This window comes from Neolamprologus brichardi, chromosome 23 (assembly GCF_056152115.1).
Source record: "Neolamprologus brichardi isolate AB-2024 chromosome 23, ASM5615211v1, whole genome shotgun sequence".
NCBI lineage: Eukaryota > Metazoa > Chordata > Actinopteri > Cichliformes > Cichlidae > Neolamprologus > Neolamprologus brichardi.
In genome coordinates, this window is record NC_142125.1 from 42376056 (window position 1) to 42399578 (window position 23523).

The window sequence follows — 23523 nt, forward strand, 5'->3', positions numbered from 1 at the left end:
CAGAAGTGTTTATTTATTATTCTGAAAGCTCGAGACAGTGCCAATAGTTTTTGTTAAATTACAATGTGGAGACTCTGCAATAATTTAACAGAAGTGCTTATTTTTATTAAGATTTTATTTTTTATCGGCAGAGAATAAAATAAAACCTGTCTTCCAATTCATTGTATTTGTGTGTGTGTGTGTGTGTGTGTGTGTGTGTGGTAGAAGTATCAGTTTTTGTACTCTGTATCGGCAAGTACTCAGATCCAAGTATCGGTATCGTATCGGTTTGAAAAAATTGGTATCGTTGCATCCCTACTTATTACACTTTTATACTTTTACTTTACTAATTATTAACAATTCTTTTTGTATTTTTGTGAATATGTAGATAGTTTGCTTTCTTAAATGATACAGCAGATAACTGTGTTGTGGTTTTGGCACAATGATCAAAGTTTCTCAGGATGTTTCCAAACCTTTGGTGTTTTTTAAATTTAACTCTGGCTCGTTACTCGGGCTGTGGTTCATCTGTGCAGAGTCTAACACAGTAATCACACTCAGGACCACAACCTACAGTTACATACAGTGGAGGTGATACCTGTTGGATCTGTTTGAATGTTTTGTATCATAGCTTGGTAATCTGTTTTAACCAGTAAGACCAAACTTGGTAATCTGGTCAAAGTGGCTGGTAAGATGTGCTGCGCTGCATCTCAGACCTGATCAGGGAGGAAATCTATACGATTTATATATAATGAAGATCAGAGATCAATATCATATGTTTTTTGTGTTTGTCAGAAATGTAAGAGTCATAGTAAAATTGGCTGATTAAATTTTAACTGATTTTTTTTTTGTTAAAAAGCTTTTCTGCTGTTTCACAGTTTTTTGAGTAATTTACCCAAAATATGTTTCTATCAGATTTTGGTGGGAAAGAAAAGGAAAATACACGAGCGCAGTAACACAGACTTACTGCCCAAACTACAGGCAGACCAATCATTCTTCAAGGCTTTTTAGGAGCCGGAAAAACCTAAAATTAGTGAGCAAAGCAACAACAACACATACAAACTTAAAAAAGGAAGAAAAAACAAAGAAGATACGTGAACCTTATGGCTCATCCTCCTTTTGCCTTCTGGCTCCAACGCGATGATCCAACTGCATGTGGTGACATTTATATGTCCCATTCAAACCAACATCAAGATTTTCCCTGATTATTTAGCTCTTTTAATTATTATTATAGAGGACTTAGGGCCGAGAGGAGCATTCAGTAACAAGATCAAGTTGCGGTAAATATGAGATGGTGAATTTAAGTAAAATAAGTAAAACTGTGTGCAGATCATAACTCAGTTAGGATGACACTGCTGATACAAATCTGTCATTTTTGTCCTTTAATATGCTTAAAAATAGGAGAAAAGGCCAATTCAGAACTTAACTGGGGATCATTGGATTTGGACCAGTAGACGCTGCCTGTAAATAAATGGCTATTATGGATGTTCAGGGCAACCAATTACTTAGTCAAAATGGACTAACCAACTGGTTGAAAGCTGAGAGACACTCAGATATTAAGTTAAATTAGAGAACCGTTTAGTGAAGACTGTCAAAAAGTAATAATAAAGGCACTTTAAACCGTTTATAACATTCTTCAATAATGAATCTGCTGCTTAACTGTGCAAATTGTGCATTAACAACAATGTTACACACCAGACAATGAAGAAGAAAAACTTAAAATAAACCAATGATATGGAAACATGTTACTACAAAAGATCTTAAGAATAAGAAGGTAAATACATAAAATGTAAGATATTGAAATAATATAACAATTAAACAAACAAATAGAAAATTAAGTGTAGTTGTGTGAATTGTAATTTCACTGTTTAAAAACGTAGTTTTGTGTTCTTCTTGGATCAATAACTGTTCCTTCTATGTCTGTAAGCATCTGTGCAGAGGTAAAGAACACATTTAGAAATGTATATTTACTTAAACATATTTATGTATATTTACATATAAATGTTTCACAGATGAGACCTGTGTGGCCAACGTGTGGGAATCCAAGAACCGCGGTGTGAACGGCACCCAGAGAGGACAGATTGTGTGGAGACTGGAGCCGGGACCCTATTTTATGGAGCGTGAGTGTTTTGTGTTCTTGTTAATTACAAATGATCCTTTATTTATGCGATGAATACTTCCTGTTAATGCTGCATAGCTCTGTTGAGTTTGGTGATACAAACCTAATGATATGCTGTGGAGGCCGGGCTGCACTCTGTGCAGGGCTTGAACAAGTGCATTAAAGTCTCAGTCTCAGTTTCTGAGTTGGAGATGCAGAGGACAGTTATATCAGTGTGTGACTCCATCTCAGGTCTGATTTGCATGAAATGTTGTGGTACAAAGTCTGAACATATATCGTGGTTACTGTGAAATTTTAGCTTCATGTATTAAATATAAGATACATAGATATTCATTTCAGGCCATTTTGTTGCACATTGATGTTTATATATGAATATCTCACAAATTATTGAAGGTTCAATTTTCACTGGTCTTTCTTACCATCAAAATAAACTTGAATTAGTAATGTGGGACAGATTTAAAGACCTGGTTTACTCCAGTCTCAAATGATCAAATTTCTATTTGTATTTAAAAAAATAATTATTTAATTTTAACTTGATACAAAATGTAAACATACAGTATATAATTGCTGTTATTTTTAGCTTCAAATACTTAGCTTTTAAATAGTTTTTAAAAAGTCATCAACCCACTTTTTTAAAATCTAGCATATTGAAATCTAGAGCCAGTTTCACTACAGTGGCTTGCAAACGTATTCGGCCCCCTTGAACTTTCCCACATTTTGTCACATTACAGCCACAAACATGAATCAATTTTATTGGACTTCCAGGTGAAAGACCAACACAAAGTGGTGCACACGTGAGAAGTGGAACGAAAATCATTCATGATTCCAAACATTTGTTACAAATAAATAACTGCAAAGTGGGGTGTGTGTAATTATTCAGCCCCCTGAGTCAATACTTTGTAGAACCAGCTTTTGCTGCAGTTCCAGCTGCCAGTCTTTTAGGGTCTGTCTCTACCAGCTTTGCACATCTACAGACTGAAATCTTTGCCCATTCTTCTTTGAAACAGCTCCAGCTCAGTCAGATTAGATGGACAGCGTTTGTGAACAGTTTTCAGATCTTGCTAAAACTTTGAATGTGTCCCCAAGTGCAGTTGCAAAAACCATCAAGTGCTATGGCTCACACGAGGACCGCCTCAGGAAAGGAAAACCAAGAGTCCCCTCTGCTGCTGACGAGTCACCAGCCTTAGAAATCGCAAGTTAACAGCACCTCAGATTAGAGTCCATTTAAATGCCACACAGAGTTCCAGTAGCAGATATACATAAATCAGTTCAATCCAATTTTATTTATACAGCTCCAAATCACAACAACAGCTGCCTCAAGGCGCTTTATATTGGAAGGTAAACCCTGGAATAATTCAATTCCATATGTGTTCATTCATAGTTTTGATGCCTTCAGTTAGAATCTACAATGTAACTACAGGGTGGGCCGTTTCTATGGATACAGCGTAACAACATGGGAATGGTTGGTGATATTAAAGTCCTGTTTGTGGAACATTAGTATATGTGAGGGGCAAACTCCTCAAGATGGGTGGTGACCATGGTGGCCGTTTAGAAGTCGGCCATCTTGGATACAACTTTTGTTTTTCCAATAGGAAGAGGGTCATGTGACACATCAGACTTATTGGTAATGTCACAAGAAAAACAATGAGAAGGTGTTTGACCAGTAGTTCATATGGTGGATTAAATCCTAAAAGTATTTTCAGGAGGTCGCGACAACATCCGTTCTCTTCTGAATAACAATTTCAGGGATCTTGTCAGAATTGATGGCATTATAAGCACAGAAAAGTATGGTCAGATTTGATCTGCAACATCCAAAGAAGAGCATTGGAAGGTCTTTCACCGAGCCTGGAGAGCTATCTGTGAAGCCTGCTTAAAAATACTGACTTACATTGAAAATTGTACAGACTTTTTTTTGCTTTACAAACTGTATTTCCATGTGTGTTTGCATGTCTTTCAATAAATCACTACATTTCCCATTTTTCTAGCAAATTATAAAGAATGGTTGGGGTAACTCAAGACTTTTGCACAGTGTGTAATATAATGTAGTAACAGATTTATGTTTCAATTTTATTTAAATAAGGTGTTCACTGATTTTGGCATCAATGCTTTCTGTTGTTGGCACATATTTTACCAAGTTACTCTTATGAAAATGTTTTTTAATATATGGGATTATGATCATAAAGGTAGAGTGTTGTGTTTTCTCTCTTCACAGCCGAGACAAAGATCTGCTTTAAATATTATCACGGTATAAGTGGAGCATTAAGAGCAACAACACCTTGTATCACCGTCAAGAATCCTGCAGTACCCGTATGTATAGTTGTCTGTGTCCCACCTTCTTTTCTCCCAGTGATTGTTTTATCCTCTGTCCAGGTGTGGGCAGCTGCCATTTGTTACAAATGTGTATGTTTTATATCTGACAATAAATAAAGGAGTTTAAATCAGCGTCACGGTGAGGACGAGCCAAAACGTGACCAAAATACAGGCTTTTACTTGTCTAATATATCAGACATGAGAAAACCTTTCAAAATAAAAGGCAGCTCAGCTCTAAAACTCCTTAAAACTTAAACGCACTCCTACATCACACAATGCCGATGTCTTCCATAAAATGAAAGAAAAACACAGCAGCTATATTAAAGGAAAACTGAGTTGTTACCGTCCCCCAGAGTGATTGGTTAACCTAGAACTGTGATAGGTCTGTCTCGCACAGGCCTATTGCTGGAACATTTAGAGACAATTCTACTACAGCACGGTGGTTAGCACTGTTGCCGCACAGCAAGAAGGTCCTGAGTTCAGTTCCACCATCAGGTCTTTCTGTGTGGAGTTTGCATGTTCTCCCGTGTTTGCGTGGGTTCCCTCCGGGTACTCCGGCTTCCTCCCACAGGTTCATTGAGTAATCCAAATTGTCCATAGGAGTGAATGTGAGCATGAATGGTTGTCTGTCTCTGTGTGTTAGTCCTGCGACAGACTGGCGACCTGTCCAGGGTGTACCCCGCCTTTCGCTCTATGACAGCTGGGATAGGCTCCAGCAGCCCCCGTGACCCTGAAAAGGAGAAGTGGAAGCAGATGGATCTGCTACAAAGGCAAAAAGCATTGAACACCAGGCAGAACTCTTTGTGTGATCTCGTGCACGAGGGAGAGAACCATGACGAGCACTGTTCCTGCTCGAACCCAGTCACTCTCAGTTAGCTCCCCCTCTTTATTGAGATCAAAGGATTGATTTTAAGTGCGCCGTATTTTCCAAACAACACGGTAATAACGACGGCCCGCTAGCATGCGCTACCAAAAATAGTGCTTTGTTGTGTATCTGACGGACGAAAGCTAAACCAGTTCCACCACTGAAGCTGCAGCATTTTTACAAACCAGTTCTGGTTCATCTGTTTCATTCAACGATCCACTTTCACCTTTCTCGTTCTCCGTCACCGCCATGTGCGTATGTAAATATATTTACATATATATACATATTTCATTTTCTTATCGTTGCCCAACATTACACCGGTATTACCGTGATATGGCCCAGCACTAGTCAGCACTGTTGCCTCACAGCAAGAAGGTTCAGTGTGGAACTAAACTCAGGACCTTCTTGCTGTGAGGCCAGGGCCTTTCTCTGTGGAGTTTGCATGTTCTCCCTGTGTTAGGATGGGTTCTCTCTGGGTACTCCGGCTTCCTCACACCGTCCAAAGACATGCAGTTAGTGGGGTTAAGTTCATTGGTAATTCTACAATGCCCGTAGGTGTGAATTGGAGTATGAATGGTTGTCTGTCTCTATGCGTTAGTACACCCTGAACAGGTCCAGGCGTACCCCAACCCTCTGCCCTAAGACAGCTAGGATAGGCTCCAGCCACACCATGACTCAGAACCGGATAAGTGGAAGAAAATGGATGGATAATCAAATCCAGGTTACAGGAGGAACTGTTCAAGAGTTCAAGAGCTTTCAAAATTATTTTTTCACTCTTATTGACTCATCCTGATAAAATAATGGCTAATAAATTCAAGCATTAATACATGGAGCTTTGTGAAAACAGTAATATATTTTGGATAGTTTATGGCTTTGGTAAACCATGAACTGATGTAATGATTCAATGAGGTGTAATTGTAGTGAGGGTGAATGGCACTAACCTCTCTCATGTGAAGAGATGTGAGAAACAGTCTTAACTCCACCCACTTAAGTCTTCCTGGTTAAACTTTTATCAGGGCTGAAAACATGTTCATGTTTTTTGTTTTTCTTTTCTTGTCACCAGGTGAGGGGTGAAGGCCAGGTGGAGGAGCAGTCGGAGTACGAGCACTGTCGGAAACTTGTCAGCTTCACCCTGTCAGGTGAGATGAATGAGTCAGTGGAAATGTGCTGGAGGATGAAAACAAAAACACTCATCAAGTTTTCCAATTCAGACTTCCGAGCAGTGAACCTAAAGAAAGGGATGTTCTTCAACCCGGACCCCTACCTGAAAATGTCGATCCAGCCCGGGAAGAGGAGCGGCCTCCCAAAGTTTACCCACCATGGCCAGGAGAGACGCTCCTCCATCATATCCAACACCATCAACCCTGTGTGGCATGGGGAGGTTAGCATAACTTCACACTGACTCACTAAGATTACCTTACCCAGCAGGCACTGCAGAGCTTGATGGAGCCGATGGGTGAGGGCACTCTGTCTGTGACACCTGTTCTAATAACAAACTGGCAGCCCTAAGTAGTCTTGCCCCGGCCATGCCAGGTCTTTTACTTCTAATAGAATTATCATTAGCTCGCTGTCACATGAACATCCATTTTTATTAGAACCATTTCACTCCTCAAATCTCTTATTCATGGTACTAATTAGACTTGTACTTTATGTTTTTGATTAAGAATAAAGATGATTTGTTATTAGCAAAAGTACACATAGATAAACTTCTAATGCTTTGTGTCACTGTAAACATAAAAGGCTGCATGTCTGTATATATTCTACAGTTCATACAGAAGAAATGAACTGAATCAGTTTCAGTTTTGGTTTTCATTGCATGCAGTTTATTTATAACTAAATTCAATTATCTACATCTTTACCACACATTTGACTACATACAGGTCCTGTAGGTGCAGTAAATGATTAAATGCTACTCCATACAATATGCTGGGCATTCACTGATAAGATTGAACTGTATTAGGCTACGTTCACACTGCAGGCGAAAGCGCATCAAATCCGATTTTTCTGACCCTCTGCGACCATCTATCCGATCATGGTGTGACAGTGTGAACGCCACAAATCCCATATTTTCAAATCCGATCTGGGTCACTTTCATATGTGGTACTGAATCCGATACATATCTGATGTTTCAGAAAGCTGCTGTTTGATGGTCATGTCGCATTAAATCCGTCTTTTACGTCACCGACACAAGACAGACGCCAATTATCAGCGCGGAGAAGACATCATGAACGCTTCCTGACCATCCAGCGTAGATGTCAGTGAAACTGTTGGGAAGACAACGTTGGAGAAACGTGAACATTTTATTTGTACTGTATAATCTGCAGATTCTGACAGAAATCTGCAACTATCCTTTGAAGCAGCGCTCCTCTAAAACAGCAATAAGGATCATTATTAGGCCAAATTTAAATAACAAAATAACAAAATAACTTAAAGCAAAAATTGGGAAACGTAAAGTCCGAAACAAGTTTTTATATTAAGGCCATCAGTCAAACAATACTGTTGCTCTGGGTCTAAACAGAGCGCGTTGTGTGTGACGTCTTCTTTTGCGCACGCGGCCGCTTTGAGCGTTCACACTAGAGCGCGTTTGCTGTCGCATTTTATTTGTAGTGTGAATGAGCAGACAAAAAAAATCGATTTGATCAAAAACTCAGAATTGAGCATCAAGACGTGCAGAGTGAACGTAGCCCTAGAGGTTGGGATTAGGTAAAGATGGTCCTTGATGATCATCTATGTCCAGCTGAGGATGAATTTGTACACTCGTGTAGTTAAAATAAATGAACTTACATCAATAGTGTTGACTCTACTCTTTGCCTTGGCAGAGTAATAAAAGGAAAGATAGAAGAGACAACTATAGTTATGTGGCAACATATGGACTGATGTATTTACAATCAGCATTCTGATCCATCCATCCATCCGTCTATCCATCTATCCATCTATCTATCTATCTATCTATCTATGATTAAAACATAGATAGATAGATGGCATAGTTTGTTACTTAGCCATCAGTTAAATGATAACTCCTGGATTTCTGTTTTTAAGCCCCTTAAATCCTAAAACTGTGTAAATCCTTGTCCCAGGTTAATCCTTGCTTTGTCCTCTTCCTTTCTCCCTTCTCTGTTTTCATTTTGAAGCAGCTTTTTTACTTTGAGATTGTTCCGTTTGAATCCACCATGCCAGCTGTGTAACACTGTCATTCCAGTAAACTCCAGTGTGTTACTGCGATAAAACGGCACCTGTGCAATATTTCAGTTGAAAAATTTACTTGCTACTAAATATTCTGCAGTCAACTGTTAGTAGAAATGATTAGAAACGACAACAACTGAGAAGTGGTAGGCCAGGTAGAGTCACTGGGCAGAGTCAATAATTAACTTTATGTAATGCAAACACAACTGTATAAATATACTAAACTTTCCAGCATTTTGCTTTTTACTCTTTCTTTAGAAATATACATTTGTGGCTTTGATAACTGATGTGCTGGAGATTGAGGTGAAGGACAAGTTTGCCAAGAGCCGGCCAATCATCAAGCGCTTCCTGGGCCAGCTGATCATCCCCATCCGGAGACTTCTGGAACGGCCGGCTGCTGAGTAAGTCGGCACGCAGAGCCAAACATGAGATAAGTAATGATGACATACAGTTTGTGCAGTGTTAACAAAAATTGTCAGTCTCTTGGCAAGTTGCACAGAAATTACCAATAAATTCCCCGTTGTGGAAAACTGCATATAAATCAGCAGAATGTAGTTGATGCACAATTACCCATCCAGTCACTTGATTGTTGATTGAAGTGAGATCAGTGAGCTTGTTTTCTGTACCGTATTGAAATGCTAGTAGGTGTTTGTCAGTAGGGACAAAACGATTGTTTATGTGTGTGCAGTGATCAGACAGTCAGCTACAGCCTGTGTCGTCGTCTTCCTATGGACCATGTGAGCGGGCAGCTTATGTTCAGAGTGGACATCACTTCAGCTGGACAAGAAGGTGTGTATGTGTTTGTGGTCTAAATGGGTAATTCCTTATCTCAAAGGTTGGACCATGATGCCAGCCATTAGTTTTTGAAGTCACATTTGAAGAGCCTTAAGATGAACGTTTCTGCCGTTGCCTCGTGGTTGCAAAAAACAGATGTGACAAAAAAGGTGGCTCTGTTTGTGAAAGTGCACAATTATTAGCTAATGACTTGTGATTCCCAAGTTGTAGCCAATGAGCGTGCAGTGTCATAGGTAATCCTCCATTTTGAAACAAGATATGAATGAGCCTTAATTTCTTGTTCAATATGATTCCATATTCAATATCATCTCCTCGATAAATATCTTATCTTCATTTTTTGCTATGAGGCAAAGCACAGCTAGAGCTTATCTGTTCCATCGTATACAAACTTATCAAAAATAGCAGAACTGCTGTATTGTTGATACCATTATTGTTATAGGTAGCGCATTATGATACTGTTGTATGGTAAATTACTCTCATTCTCACTATAAAGGTAAATACACACATAGCCCCCAAATTCACAAAACGATGATTTAATGAAATAAAATCTGTTACTTGTACTTTCATATACAGTATATGGTGTGTGGTGTTTTATTTTAATTGTGGGAGGCTTTTTATTAGGCTGTGCAGCAATTTTAGGGTCATTAGAGATATAGGTGAAAATGTACAAATGAGTGAAGAAAGTGTGTTGCAAAGATGAAAGTACGGAAAGGAATAGTTTGAGAAGCTCATGAATGAAGAAAATGAAAGAAAGGAGGAAGAAAATTAGTGATGATGTGCAGAGGATTCGTTAAGGAGAAAGTAAGGGCAGCTCACACAGCGGCTAGGGAGGCATCTTGGAGAGTGGGAGGTTTGGAAAAGAAGTGAACTTACCAGGGTTTTAATAGTTTTGCAGTTTTCATTAGTTTTTATTTTTATTTAGTTTTGACTTCAGATTTTCAATTTTATATCAGTTTGAATTAGTTTTTACCAATTGTTTGCTAGTTTAGTTTAGTTTTTATTTTTTTGAAAATCCTTAGTTTCAGTTTAGTTTTGATTAGTTTCAGTTATAGTTTTAGTCGTGTTTGCAATAATTAAGTGTAACAAAATCCCAGTTTCATCATATCAGTCATTCTGCTCATCCTTGGGTATGTTGCTATTCCAGCTACCATACTGCACCCTGGACAGGTCGCCTGTCTGTCGCAGGGCTAACACGCAGAGACAGACAACTCACATTCCCACCTATGGGTTCTTTAAATAAATAAATAAAGGCAGATGAACAACCATTGATACCAGGCAACTATAAAATGTATATCTTGGCCCCAATGAGACTATTAACTCTCGCAGCACCGGGTGTTCGTAATTTTGGTTCAAGTGAATTGATAAACTTTTTGAAGGTAATTGACTCACACAGTTATGTAGATATCCCCGTCCTGTTGTCTCGGGATGCATCACGCTGCCTTGCCTGGGGTTAGCTTCTGTTTTCTGGGGATGAGGGTTGAGTGTGCTCCCTTACCTTCTCAAGCTAAGCTAGGTTAGCCTTCTTGTGTGAGCTTTTCAAGTGCACTTTAAGGTTTGTGGGATTTTTTCCCTTTAGAAATGTCCCTCATAATTTGTCTGTTTCCACTACAAGACACTTGCTTTATCCAAAACACAGTCATATTCAAAGTAATCCCAAATTGGACTCTGGCTCCCGACTTTTCCTGACATGATTCTGCGCGTGGACGGAGCAGCAACACAGACGACTTGACTAACGTGCTGCCACCTGCTGGCATAATGAGACACAGCAAGAAAAATATCTGGAAACTAAACTTCATTTTCACCCTTGACTCTTGTATGACACGCACACATCAATGAAAACTAAACACATTTTTACTATAAATTCAGTTAATTTCAGTTAGTTTTGTGAACACTCATTATAGTTTTAGTTAGTTTTCCTTTTTTTGTTTTTGTTTTTATTTCCGTTAACGAAAATGTTTTTTCACTTCTAGTTTTCGTTATTTCGTTAGTTTTCGTTAACGATAATAACCTTGGTAGTTACATCTATACTGGCACTCTGTGTAGCAAGGTTGATGTACAAAAAACTCGAAATATCTCAAAATTTTGAGTTTTAAGAACTCAAAATTTGAAGTTATTTTCAGTGGTGGAAGCAAGCTTTCATAAAAGTTCAAAAAGTAGCTATACTGTGTTTGTGGTCTAGAGAAAGTATATGATAGACTTCCAAGACAGGAGTTATGGTACTGTATAAGGAAATCGGTAATGACAGAAAACATGTATAAGGACGGTGAGACTATGGTGAGGTGTGCAGTAAAAGTGACTTATAGGTTTGAGGTAGGTGTGGATTACATCATGAATCGCCGTAAGGTCGCAAACACTGACCTTAACTGAGGGAAGTGAAGCCTGCAGATGCAGCGCTCTCCCTGGGCAGAGGGATGGCTTCGACAGTAGTGGTGCAGAGGCACCTGTGGCTGACCCTCTCTGACATCCCGTATAGGGACAGGGCTGTAGATCTGGACGAACCCGTGTTTGCGGCTGGGTTATTCGGATGTTCACTCCAAGCCATTCAGGCTAGATTTGATCTGAGGAAGAAGCAGACAGAAGCTCTGCGTGACATCATTCCCAGACATTCCTGGTTTGAGCTCCACGCCAGCAGGAGCAAAGGCCCACCCTCGGGCCCCCAGCGGGATCTGAAACCCAGGAGGAAAAAGCCTCAGCCCCACTAGCTGTGGTTCTGAGTGGAGAAGGGGTCCAGCGGCAGGGAGACGCTGCCTTCACCCCTCTGTTGCCGCCCATGAGGTTCCGCTTAAGTTCTGTTCAGGTTGTCAGCCCCGGAGCGCTGCACTTTCCTGACACTGTCTCCCAAGCACAAACCCCCTGCACAAATAAAATGCCCAAGGTTGTAACTCTGGAGGCCGTTTGTAGCCCCCGTTTGAACCCATTGAGTCTGTGGATATGAACTTTCTCTCGCACACTTTGGTTTGCTTTGGTTTTATCGATTGGATGTTACAGCCCCTTCGGTGGCTCATACTGTCCTTTCTGCTTGGTCTACTGCACACTAAGGTGGTGGTCCGATTCCAGTTCGGTGGCTGCTCTGCGGGACGTGTATATATGTCCATACTTATGTGTTGTACCGAGTGAATCGACTGAAAGGGAACAGAAGTTGTTGTTCGTTTCATTGTCCTGTGTTTTACAGTCCACATGCAGCTGGAAAGTTGGCAGAGTGGAGTCTAGACTGACATGGTTAAAATAACCACTGATGGTGATCAATGCCTCTGTGTGTTTACACTATAGGCCATCAACAGTTGCACGTATGATGTTACACGCTGCTGCACCATTAGCTGATGGTGGTACAAAAAACAGTTTATATAGTGGAACAGAGGATTTATATTTCCTTCTCCTTGTTTTAACTCTTGCTCTGGCCTGATGTCTCCTCTCGAGTTCCTGTGGAACTCTGGGCAGCAGCGGTGTGTTGCAAAATGTAAAAACAAAAGCACTGCAATGGCCATAAAAACATGCCAAAAAAATGACCAAGATCCACATGCCGCATGCATGTGGAGGCATACTCTGGAGAGAAGAGGAATGAAAGTGAAAACAAGATAAAATACATGTGTGTAAATAAGAAAGGCGTAATAGTGAGGAGCAGGCTGTGTTCAAGTACCTGTGGTCAACCTTCCAAAGCCACGACTGTCACAGTGGCCACGGGCCGATAGCTAAATTGGACTCGATTGCAGATAACCACAAACAGAGACGGCTCAAACGTTTTGCAGTGTTTATTATTTAGTCAACCGTGACAAGGTGTTGCTAACGAAGTAGCCGTGGGTCAGTGGGGGGGTGAACGGGGATTTAGCAGGTTGCGTCTGGGAAACAAAAAGAGAACAGGGTTAGGAAGACGGCAGGTATCCTAGCAGAGGTGGAACTGACTGATAGTGCTTACTGGTGATCGGCGTGGATCTCGCTTTGAGGGAGAGGCGCTGGTAGTCCAGTTGTGTCCGCTGTGTCCAAGGTGGGGAGTGAGGCTGGAGGGCAGGCAGGTGAGGGTCCTCGTATTCCTTATGAATATGAAGATAATCCAAGGCGAGCTGGGGTCGAGGGTGATGACAACGAAGGTCCAGGAAATCTGAAGCACCTGAAACCAAGGTTAACAATGAAAAAGTGGCAAAAAAGCCGTAGAGTCAATACTAACGTGAGGTCGTTGACGAACTGGTGGTGAAGGAGAGTCTGAGGGGGCCCTAAATCCTCAACCTGATTGTCCCGAATCAGTCTCAGGTGTGCAGGACTGCAGCAGGGAGATGGCTCCGCCCAGGGGTGGAGACCAAGGAACTCAGGTGCCTGATAGCACTTTCCAGTCGAGTCTCCAGATCCTGACACGGACAGTACACAAGAGCGGTGAACAAGATAAGGGCAGAGTGGAGTGTGTAGAGATGGGTGTCACGTGTGATTTGTTAAAATAGCAGCAAGAATGAAAGAGCACGTTTAGAAGATTGTAGCAAAGCCTGGTCTACATGGTGAGTGGTTTGGAGACAGTGACACTGACAAAAAGACACGAGGCCGAGCTGGAGGTGACAGAGCTGAAGATGCTAAGGTTTTCTGATGCTAGAGATAGAGCGAGCTGGAATAAGATGTTCCCCCGTGGCAACCCCAAACAGAAACAGCCGAAAGAAGACGAGGAAGTGGGAGGTGTTGTTTTTGTTCTGCTAACATGTCATGAAAGCACACGTTATTTATCTCTCAGTTGTCACATCCTCTCCTTCTCATCCGTCCTCTTTTCTGCTCTAGAAGCTTCGCCAGACCCTCTGGGAACGATCCTGGGTGGCGTGATGAACGGTGACCCTGGGAGTCCCTCTGACGACGAAGATCTCCATCAGCTCTCCTCGTCTTTAGGTGCTACATGTGGACCTTCTCGCATGGGTTCTGATGAGGGCGCCTTATATGTTAATGGTTCATGTTACTATGGCGATGACAGTGTGTGGCAGGAGCCTGGGCAAGTGGGAGAGGTGAATCTGCTTCCTGTGGCTCTTGGCAGCTTCACCCAAAGGCAGGTGTCACTTAATGACTACCTAGATTCCCTCGAAGGTCCCAGGAGCATTGGGGACCGACCTGCTGCAGGGCCGTTACCAAAGCTCAGCTCCAGCTTTCCCACAGACACACGGCTCAGTGCCATGCTACACATCGACTCAGATGAGGATGAGGAAGGAGCTGGGCAGCACTGGGATCAATCGCTGGAAACAAAAACACAGCAGAATACCAACTCAGCTACACCTGAGTCTCCACAGGGGAGTTCAAAAGGCGAGTCACAGGGCTCATGTGAGGCAGCGCCTGGAGTTCAGGCCACGGGAGAGGCAGGTTCTTCTGCTGGTTCTCAGTCTGGAGCCAACGCTGCAGGGCCTGAAGCTGGAGCAGGAGCACAAGAAGGTGCTGCTGCACTCCCAATACAGACACGACAATCAGCAGATAGAACTGAAGAAGCTGCCAGAGCAATGGCTGCACAGGCTGTTGGAGAAACTGCTACAGCTTCCAACTCATCTCAGGTATCAAGGGCTGAGGCAGCTGAAGTCAGATCTGGAGACGCTCCAGGGGAATGTCCAAGTCAGGAGCACAGCATCAGGATGGGGAAAACCCCAGAAGTACACTGCAATCCCTCACTTGGTCCTCTTTCACCCATTCAGGTGAGGCTATGACTTTAGGAGCATCATCCCTCTTTAATATAACTATAGATTATCAATAGTTTATTGCTGACAATCACTGTCATCTTGACCAGAGCTTTGACAAAGCCTCACCCCTGCATGTTTCCTCTCTCATTTCTTTCAGGAAGTGAGAACAAGAAAAGCAGTTGTTCCAAAGGCAGAGGAGGAACCGGGGGAGTCGTCGAGCAGTGAGGCAAATGGGCCAGCACCACCTTCCCTGTCCACCTGCGTGGCTGAGCAAGGAAGAAGCACGACGTCTAAAGCTGGTAGGTTCTGTCACAAAAAGTATCAACATTTTGCTGAAGGCACTGAAAAAAATTTCAAACACGATTTCATTTTTTATTATGTAAAGTATAATAATAATAATAAAATACAGGAGTACCAAATACATTCAAAGGACTCCTTTTGTTTTCACTCATAGTTTTTCATTTGATTGTGCAAATCTCCGGTTGCTTTTTATACTCGCAGTTTAGTCTTTAGGTTTTATAGTTATAAGCAGAGATGGGCAGTAATGCTTTACTTGTACTTTTTTCAAGTAACGGGTAAAGTAAGGGATTACTATTGCAAAAACGGTAATTAGATTACCGTTACTTTCCCGTAGGAACTCTGCGTTACTGCGTTACTAAAACCGTGATTTTTTTGCGAGAATGTCTCATGACAGTGACGTAAGCGAGCGCGACGTTCGTGACAACAGCTGTGTGCAGATCAACAATGGATCATATATCGAGTGCAGAGAGAGTATGAGCGTGCGGCGTTTAAAGCGTGGAAGTACTGACCTTACTTTGAGTTTGATTCCATAAAAAGTGACAAAAACATTAGTGTCCGTTGTGCGTGGGAAGAAAACTTCTTTTTACAGCGAAAAAAACCCCTAAACTTCCAAACAAGCACCGAGTAGCTACGACGTAATGGGAAACTCACAGAGAAACTCGCGGATTCTTCCACTGACCGCTGCACACCTGCACCAGGGTAAACCTCCGCCTACCCCACTCCTGCTTTACAGGTGAAAATAGAGCAACAGGACCGCTAGTCTTTGACTTTATTTATTTTCTGCTGTGTTTTACTTGCATCTATTTGAAAGACTGAGTGTAAACACAAAAAAAATATTTTATTTTATGTGCTGGAATGTGCAGAAAATAGGTTTAAATGTTAAACTAATTTCTTCCAGTCAGAGAATGTTGCAGATAATTAAATTTTTTGCTTGATGCATAAAGTTAAAAGATTAAAACTAATAAAACAAGTTTTAAAAAGAGACTTTTCCATCTGATTACATTTTGTATGATGGATTATGCAGAAAAAGTAGAATTGGGCTGAAAGATCTATCACTTTATCACCTATTCAGGTTGTAAATCGTGTTTTTAAAAAGGAACTAAGTAACTAATTACTTTTGAAAATAAGTAATCAGTAAAGTAACTGGATTACTTTTTTGGAGAAGTAATCAGTAATTAGTTACTGATTACTTTTTTTGAGTAACTTGACCAACACTGGTTATAAGTGTTCCTTCGTATGTTATTTGCTGTTTTATTTTGATAGTCTTTTTTATGTATTTTATTCAGTTCTACTTTCCTCAGCCACGATTTCCCAGTTGCTTGCACCTGTATGTTCACTTTCTGCAAGTGTCTCCGTGTTTATTTGTACCCTCAGCTTTTGCCTGCTCGTCATCATGTTGTGCAGTTTTCTGTTTGTACTGTTTTGGGTCCACATTGTTCACATACTGTAAGAAGAAGAATACAAGTCTCAACATTCTGCTGTAGTTTTATCCTCATGTGTAACAAACCTAATTCTTTAACAACATATTGAATAATTTTTCTTATGGCTGGAGGAAGAGAGCACCAGGGCTGAGGAGCAGAGGGGCTGGAAGCTCTGCTCCCCACAGTGATGAGACGTGTGGACAGAACAGTAAAATGAACAGCAGATGAGGATCTGAGAGGGCGAGAAACAGTGGTGATATGGAGCAGGTCACACAAATAGGAAGGAGCAGACTTATGGATACACTTGTACGTGAGATGTAAGATTTTAAAGTTTATCCTGGCTTCTACAGGCAACCAGTGAAGCTGCTGAAGAACTGGGGTAATATGAGCTCTTGACTAGGGCTGCGTATCGTCACTGATTTCTAGAATCGATTCGATTCACAAGGTCCCGAATCGATTTGATCCACGATTCGATTTGAATCGGGGAAATTTTGCCTCAGACAGTCAGAAATATTATAATTCTGATCACTTATCAGTACATATCTATATTTTTATATCTATAAAAAGAAAGCTGACACTTGTGAGACTTTATCAGAGGTGTGAGCATCACAGCAGATTCCTTTGTGTCAAAGTAACTGAGGATAAAACACAGAAAAACATAGAGGTTTTCCTGGTCTGGGTTTTTATAGCAGTAGATCAAAAACGAAGTGAAGCAGAGCAAAGTTACAGAGGTTTGATTAGAGACACAGCGAAGCATTTTGCAATTTTGCATAATTTTAAAAAGTTGAAATTTGTTCAGTAAAGAACAGCAGAAATTTGGCTTTCTTGTTGGAAGTAAGTAAAAAACAAAACAAAACAAAACAGTGGCTGACACCGTAGACTGGTGGGTAATAATTAAGCGAATAATGCAAAAAAGAGATTTTTAGATGGGAAATTATTCCTGAGAGAGAGAGAGTGAGAGAGAGAGAGAGAGAGAGCTCTACATGAAGTGTGATTTTATCCTGGTGGAAGCAAAACAGCAAAAGTCAGAGTGAATTCATGATGATGTTTATGTGAAGCGTAGTTTGGATCGTCTTTTGCTGCTGGTTCAGTCAATATTGTTTGGAGAGAGATAAAACCTTCAGAATCCAGAGCAAAAAGGACGTAAACACAAAGCGCCCACCGATGCTTCAAAATCAGTGAGCTGTCGCTGTCACTACCCGATCGGTACCACGCATGTGCGAAAGGTGTCTACTTCTGGTCGAAGCATTTTACGATAGTTAAGGGTCAGAGTATCTGTTAAGATGTTAAGAATAATAAGTATCTCAATAAGTAATTGTTTGCAATAATGAAACATTTCAATATAATGTCGACAAAAACGAAAGATAGTTACGGATCAGGACTCCCCGATCCTTACTGCACATGTGCAAAGTCGGACCGTACACATTAAACTTTTCATGCAGTGCATGGATAGCAAAATCCTGAGATTCATGCACAGGAAATTTGTAAAGACACACAGGAGGGCAGACTGGTGACCAGTGACCCCCCTTTCAGCTCTTTGCCTACAGATGGGTGCTTCAAGTGTCAATAGGTTTTTCTCTGTGCCAAGCCTGGTATGGCTGTGCCATTTGGGGTCCAGTCCAGCGCAAGATGAAAGACTGTAGTGGCACTTAATTCAAAACAAATAATACACTGGCTTTAAAGGGAACAATTGTGTTTATTTAACCTTTTCATGTTATTGAATTATATTAAGTAGCAGAGCTGTTATGAACCATGACCATAATTTTTTTTTACTTTTTTGGATTTCTTATATTCATTTTGATGCTCTAATTTTTATGTGCTTGTTTATGTGTTTTTATCCAGGTGCCACAGAACAGGTCAATGGCCACCAGTCTGTTCACTCCCTGCCATCTGTTCGCCATGACATCAGTCGCTACCAGAGAGTAGATGAACCACTCCCTCCTGGTGAGTGTGTGTGTGTATATGTCTGTTTTAAAGAACATTAAAGTACACAATACAGCACAGAAACCGCACACACATATTTTCTTTACCAGATACCTTCAAGTTTGAAGGTTGTGTATAGCAGTCAGGGTTGATGCATAGGGTACTAGGGTCCCTAGAAGTCTTCTGGATTAAGCAGTTTGAGGAACTATTAAGATATAGCACAGGAGCTGTGATAAGGAATTTAGATACCGTATTTTTCAGACCATAAGGCGCACCGGATTATAAGGTGAAACAAAACAGTCAGATAAGTCAAACTTTACTCATCTCATTCTTCTTGCTTCCTCCACTTCCGTACCATTGATTCATTAATGTTAAATTCTCTGCAGCTGCTCTATTCCCATGTTGTTGCAGTATATTAATGACTAACCTCGTATTGTGGATGGATTGACTCAGTTGTTCTCCTGACTGAAGTTTGGTCCGTTTACAGCATCCTGCCATGCGATTGCATTTGTCTCTAACCATCGGGAACCCTCCCATTAACGAGTGGAAAAAAGTTAGCGTTCATCCTCCAGCTTCACTGTGTTTATGCTATGCTAACATAGCTGTGTCGCTACGATCACGTAGCACATCATTATATAGCAGCTAGCCCAACTTCAGTAACCCTACAAACATCACTGCTGTTTAGTTTTCTGTCTTCATTTATGTTGGAAGTGACAGCAGAGCTGTACGTTTTAATATTTTCAGAAATCTCTCAGTCAGAACATGCTATATCATGTTTAGGTGAAAACTAGCGAGCTAACTTCCTGCTAACTGGTAACTCCGTTAAATTTAATAAACTCTGTTTTCATGGATGCCTGGATGTTAAACTTAATTGTTACACCTGGTAAAGCAGCAACGCTGATCATTTTATTAAAGATGAAAGAATTTAGACAGTTTTTAACTCTCAGTGATGCCGAGTGTTCGTTTGACTTTGGGACCTGAAGTAGACTGAGTTTAGGACCCAGATTATTTTGCGAGGCTCCTGACTACGGTAGCCATAATGCTCCAACAATCCATCAAGCGGTGCGGCTACGTAGCTTACCAAAGTTGTACTAAAACATTTTTGACAGATTTTTGAGCACCGTGTAGCACATAAAATCGGTTCGAGGTCAGTAAGCACAACCAGAATAAGGCGCACTGTTGATTTTTGAGAAAATTAAAGGATTTTAAGTGCGCCTTACAATGTGGAAAATACTGTAATAGGCCTTTCCAATTACATGTATGTATGACTAGACAAGTTGACACAAATGTGTGTTACTATTTTTCAGATGTGGAATTTGCTACTGAATTTGAATTTGCAACCTTAGCTTTAAATGCTAGAATTTGTAATAAACCCATAAGCCACAGGTTCAGTTTTGTATTTTAATCTTAAAAACAGCTAGATTGTAGATTGTAGTCAGTAGTTCTGTAACTTTAAGGCCAAAATTTTATATATATATATATATATATATATATATAATTATATATAATCTACTGTGTCATTTTTGTTCATAAAACCTTAGTTTAGAAACCTCTATATCCTTTCATGAAAAACAGCTACTATATGTCTTGATGCAGACTGAGGAAGTCAGTTGGATGAGTGATGAAACGTTCCTCCCACAAAACGCTCCGTCCAGATGAACAGAATCTTTTGGAGAACTACTATATGTGTTCTTCTGTTGCATTGTGTGTGATCCAGATTGGGAGGCTCGCATAGACAGCCATGGTCGCATTTTCTATGTGGACCACGTGAACAGAACAACAACATGGCAACGTCCAACCGCACCCCCGGCCCCGCAAACTCTTCAGAGGTCTAACTCCATACAGCAGATGGAACAGCTAAATCGCAGGTCAGAAAACAAACATATGCACATGAAGACTCGCAAACTAGATGTTCGTCCAATTTGCCACTTCCAATTTTTTTTGTTTTTAGCAACATTATCATTAATTGTTACTGTACACATAAATTTGCAGGTATCAAAGTATACGTAGGACAATGACCAACGACAGTAGACCAGAAGAGCAGCTACCCAATGAGCTTTCAGCTGATGAGACTGATATGCAACCCTCATTCCCAGGTAGCCCCTTCTACACGGCACAAAATCCTGATCCATGTTCTTCACCTGTGATTTTCTTTTTTTTATTTTGACGATTCTGGTATTTTTTGCAGAGCTACGTAGGGACAGCAATTTGCCACAGTCCAGTCCCAGGTCTCGCCTAACCCTGCTGCTTCAGTCCCCTAGCGCCAAGTTCCTCACCAGCCCTGAATTCTTCACTGTGCTGCATTCCAACCCTGTATGGACACTTTTTACTTACATTCTTGTTATTCTTTTCATAACAGACCACATTTGTTTCAAGAAAGGGATTTTAAACAACGCACTTATTAACCCTTTGAGGTCATCAAAGATGATAACCCTAACCTTACTCTACTGTTATATTTTGAAGAAAAATGTAAATAGATTGTGATCTGTGTCAGTCAGAAGAGTGTTTTCCTTGTTTCCTCATTGGCAGAAATTCAAAAAACATTTTGAATAAAAGCAAAAGAATAGAAACAGCTTTTTGCTTGCCATAGTTTATGATTCTAACCACGGATAGTTAAGGGGCTCAAAGCGAATACCTGATGTAATCCCACCCCCAAACCCCATCACTCTTACTCGACACCTCACCACTATCCTCATACTCTCTGCCACTCCTGACTTCCAGTTCCTCTGACACAGTCTGGCTGAGGCAGACTGTATGTATTGCAAAAAAAGACTCAAATGCAGACAAAAAATGAGCTGTTTATTAAGGCTGGCAAAGAAGTACAAAACAAAAGGCAAAGGTGAAACTAAACAATAAATTAAACTGGGTGAACTAAGATAAAACCGTGTACGTGGGACCTGACATGGAGACATGAACAAAAACTGGATGCATGACATGAACAAAGCAGACGACCTGACAAGGAATGACTGAAAACACACGGACTTAATACACACAGGACGATCATGAGGGAAGTGGAAACACCTGAAACAAATGAGCATAACGACATCACAGGGGAAACGTGAAGCTAAACACAGGAACACAGAACCTCTTCAAAATAAAATAGGAAACATAATGAAACAAAGATGTGACAACATGAACTTGCAGCTATGAAACACATAAAGGACAAAGGAGACTTAACAGAGGGGTTGAAAACATACGGGGAAACTAATAAACAAATGAACTTAAACATGAACCATAAACATCAAAATAAACTAAAACTCAAAACGCTGAGTCAAAAGACCCAGGATCATGAAATCCTCTTTCAATCACCTCCACAGTTCCTCTATTGGCACCCTAGCATGTGCTTTCTCTAGATCCACAGAGACATGAAACTCTTTTTGACCTTTTTTTATATGTCCGCATCAACACTCTCAAATAAATCATTATTATTATTATTGTTGTTATTGTTAAATCAATAAGTCACTCAAATAGATCCTGGCTGACAAAGTAAAGCAGCTTAAAAATCTTAAAAAGCAATGCATCATGCCACACTCTAAGGAAGTATTTGGGCTTCAGACTGATTGATCAGAAGCTCAAATACACTCAGGTTCAGTTATTAGTTATTAGAGAGGGAAATTTTTTTTTTTACACATAGGGACATGTACGTTTTCCCTTAATAAATAAAATCATTTAAAAACTGCATTTTAAGTCATGTTAAAATGTGTTTGATGATCAATCTAAAACATTTAAATATGAATGAATAATTTCTAATGTGAACTAGATTTTCATGGCGTACAGCCTGTGATCAGCTGACCTGCTGCTGCTTTTTGTGGATTCACACAACTGAATTCAACAAGATGCAAGCAGATGTTTCCTGTCTCCTGGCTGATGTGCATCCCCTACACTGACACTATACAGTTTATACTTAATACTGGACAGTGTATAAATAAATACAGGTAGTATAAATACTGAATTTAGGGAGTAACTCTTAAGTATCACAAACGAATATCTGCAAAACTTGATCTGACTCTTGAACGCCTCACCACTGTGAACCGGTTCAACACAGAACTTTAAACTCACCATAGTACGACAGTGTAACCTGTTTATTCTCCTTAAAACTCGTATTTTCATCATCATTTGATTAACGCAAAAGTACAATACCTTAGTTTGTTTTGCAGAACATTTTACTGTATGACAATCCACAATTTGTCAAAGCAACATATACAGAACGAATAGCTAATTAAAATGATGACATTACATGTAAGCCTTAAGTTTGCAGTTGATCAAATACCGCTGAGCACTCCTTACCTCTTCATCCTGTCGTATCCTAAGTCAAGTTAGCTTGCATTCCTTTATCTCCCTGTGAAATACAGCAGCTGCACCCAGCAGATGCAATATGCAATAAACTACACAAAGAGTTTGTGAGTTTGCTCATATTTGTTCAGTTCAATTTCATTTATATAAAGCCAAGAAAACACAAAAACAGTTGCCTCAAGGTGCTTTACATTGTAAGGCAAAGAACCTACAATAACACAAAGAAAACATAGATAACTCCAATATCATATGATCCCCTCTGAGGAAGTGTTTTGGTGAGAGTGGGAAAGAAACTGCAGTGTGTAAACACACAGTGAGTGAAAAAGAAAAGTGCAGCATTAGAGCCTCTTGAATCCTCTAATGCTGCTGGCCTTGCATTCTTCCAAGATAGATTGTCTCTTGCACACAAAATATATTGACCTTCTTTCTTTCCATCATATATCAGCGAGCTCTCTCCTTTCACCAGTCATTTAAAGTTTCCTTCTCTCCTGCTGCCTCTTAGGTATTTCTAAACCATATGAAAAAAGTAGGAAGTCCTGAGTGTCATGTTTCGGCTGTGTCCAGGCAGGAGAAGGACCCAAACGCAAGACTCACCACACAGGAATTAAACTCAAAAAGCTGCTTTATTGCAGAATGGCACAAAAAATACAACTAAACTAGGACATGGATAACTAACACACAGGGAAACATGAGGGAGACTACAACACT

General features: G+C 40.5%; 1 protein-coding gene across 1 annotated transcript in view; it reads left to right on the top strand.

Moving 5' to 3' along the window:
• hecw2b (HECT, C2 and WW domain containing E3 ubiquitin protein ligase 2b) overlaps positions 1-23523 on the top strand; it is a 51884-nt gene that overhangs the window by 8792 nt on the left and 19569 nt on the right. Inside the window, exons 3-14 of the mRNA XM_087836947.1 lie at positions 1989-2096; positions 4308-4402; positions 6334-6409; positions 6482-6651; positions 8712-8854; positions 9142-9242; positions 14004-14893; positions 15036-15177; positions 18442-18543; positions 20240-20390; positions 20515-20618; positions 20711-20835. Of these exons, the coding sequence (XP_087693073.1) occupies positions 1989-2096; positions 4308-4402; positions 6334-6409; positions 6482-6651; positions 8712-8854; positions 9142-9242; positions 14004-14893; positions 15036-15177; positions 18442-18543; positions 20240-20390; positions 20515-20618; positions 20711-20835 (2207 nt within the window). The remainder of the gene's footprint in view (positions 1-1988; positions 2097-4307; positions 4403-6333; positions 6410-6481; positions 6652-8711; positions 8855-9141; positions 9243-14003; positions 14894-15035; positions 15178-18441; positions 18544-20239; positions 20391-20514; positions 20619-20710; positions 20836-23523) is intronic.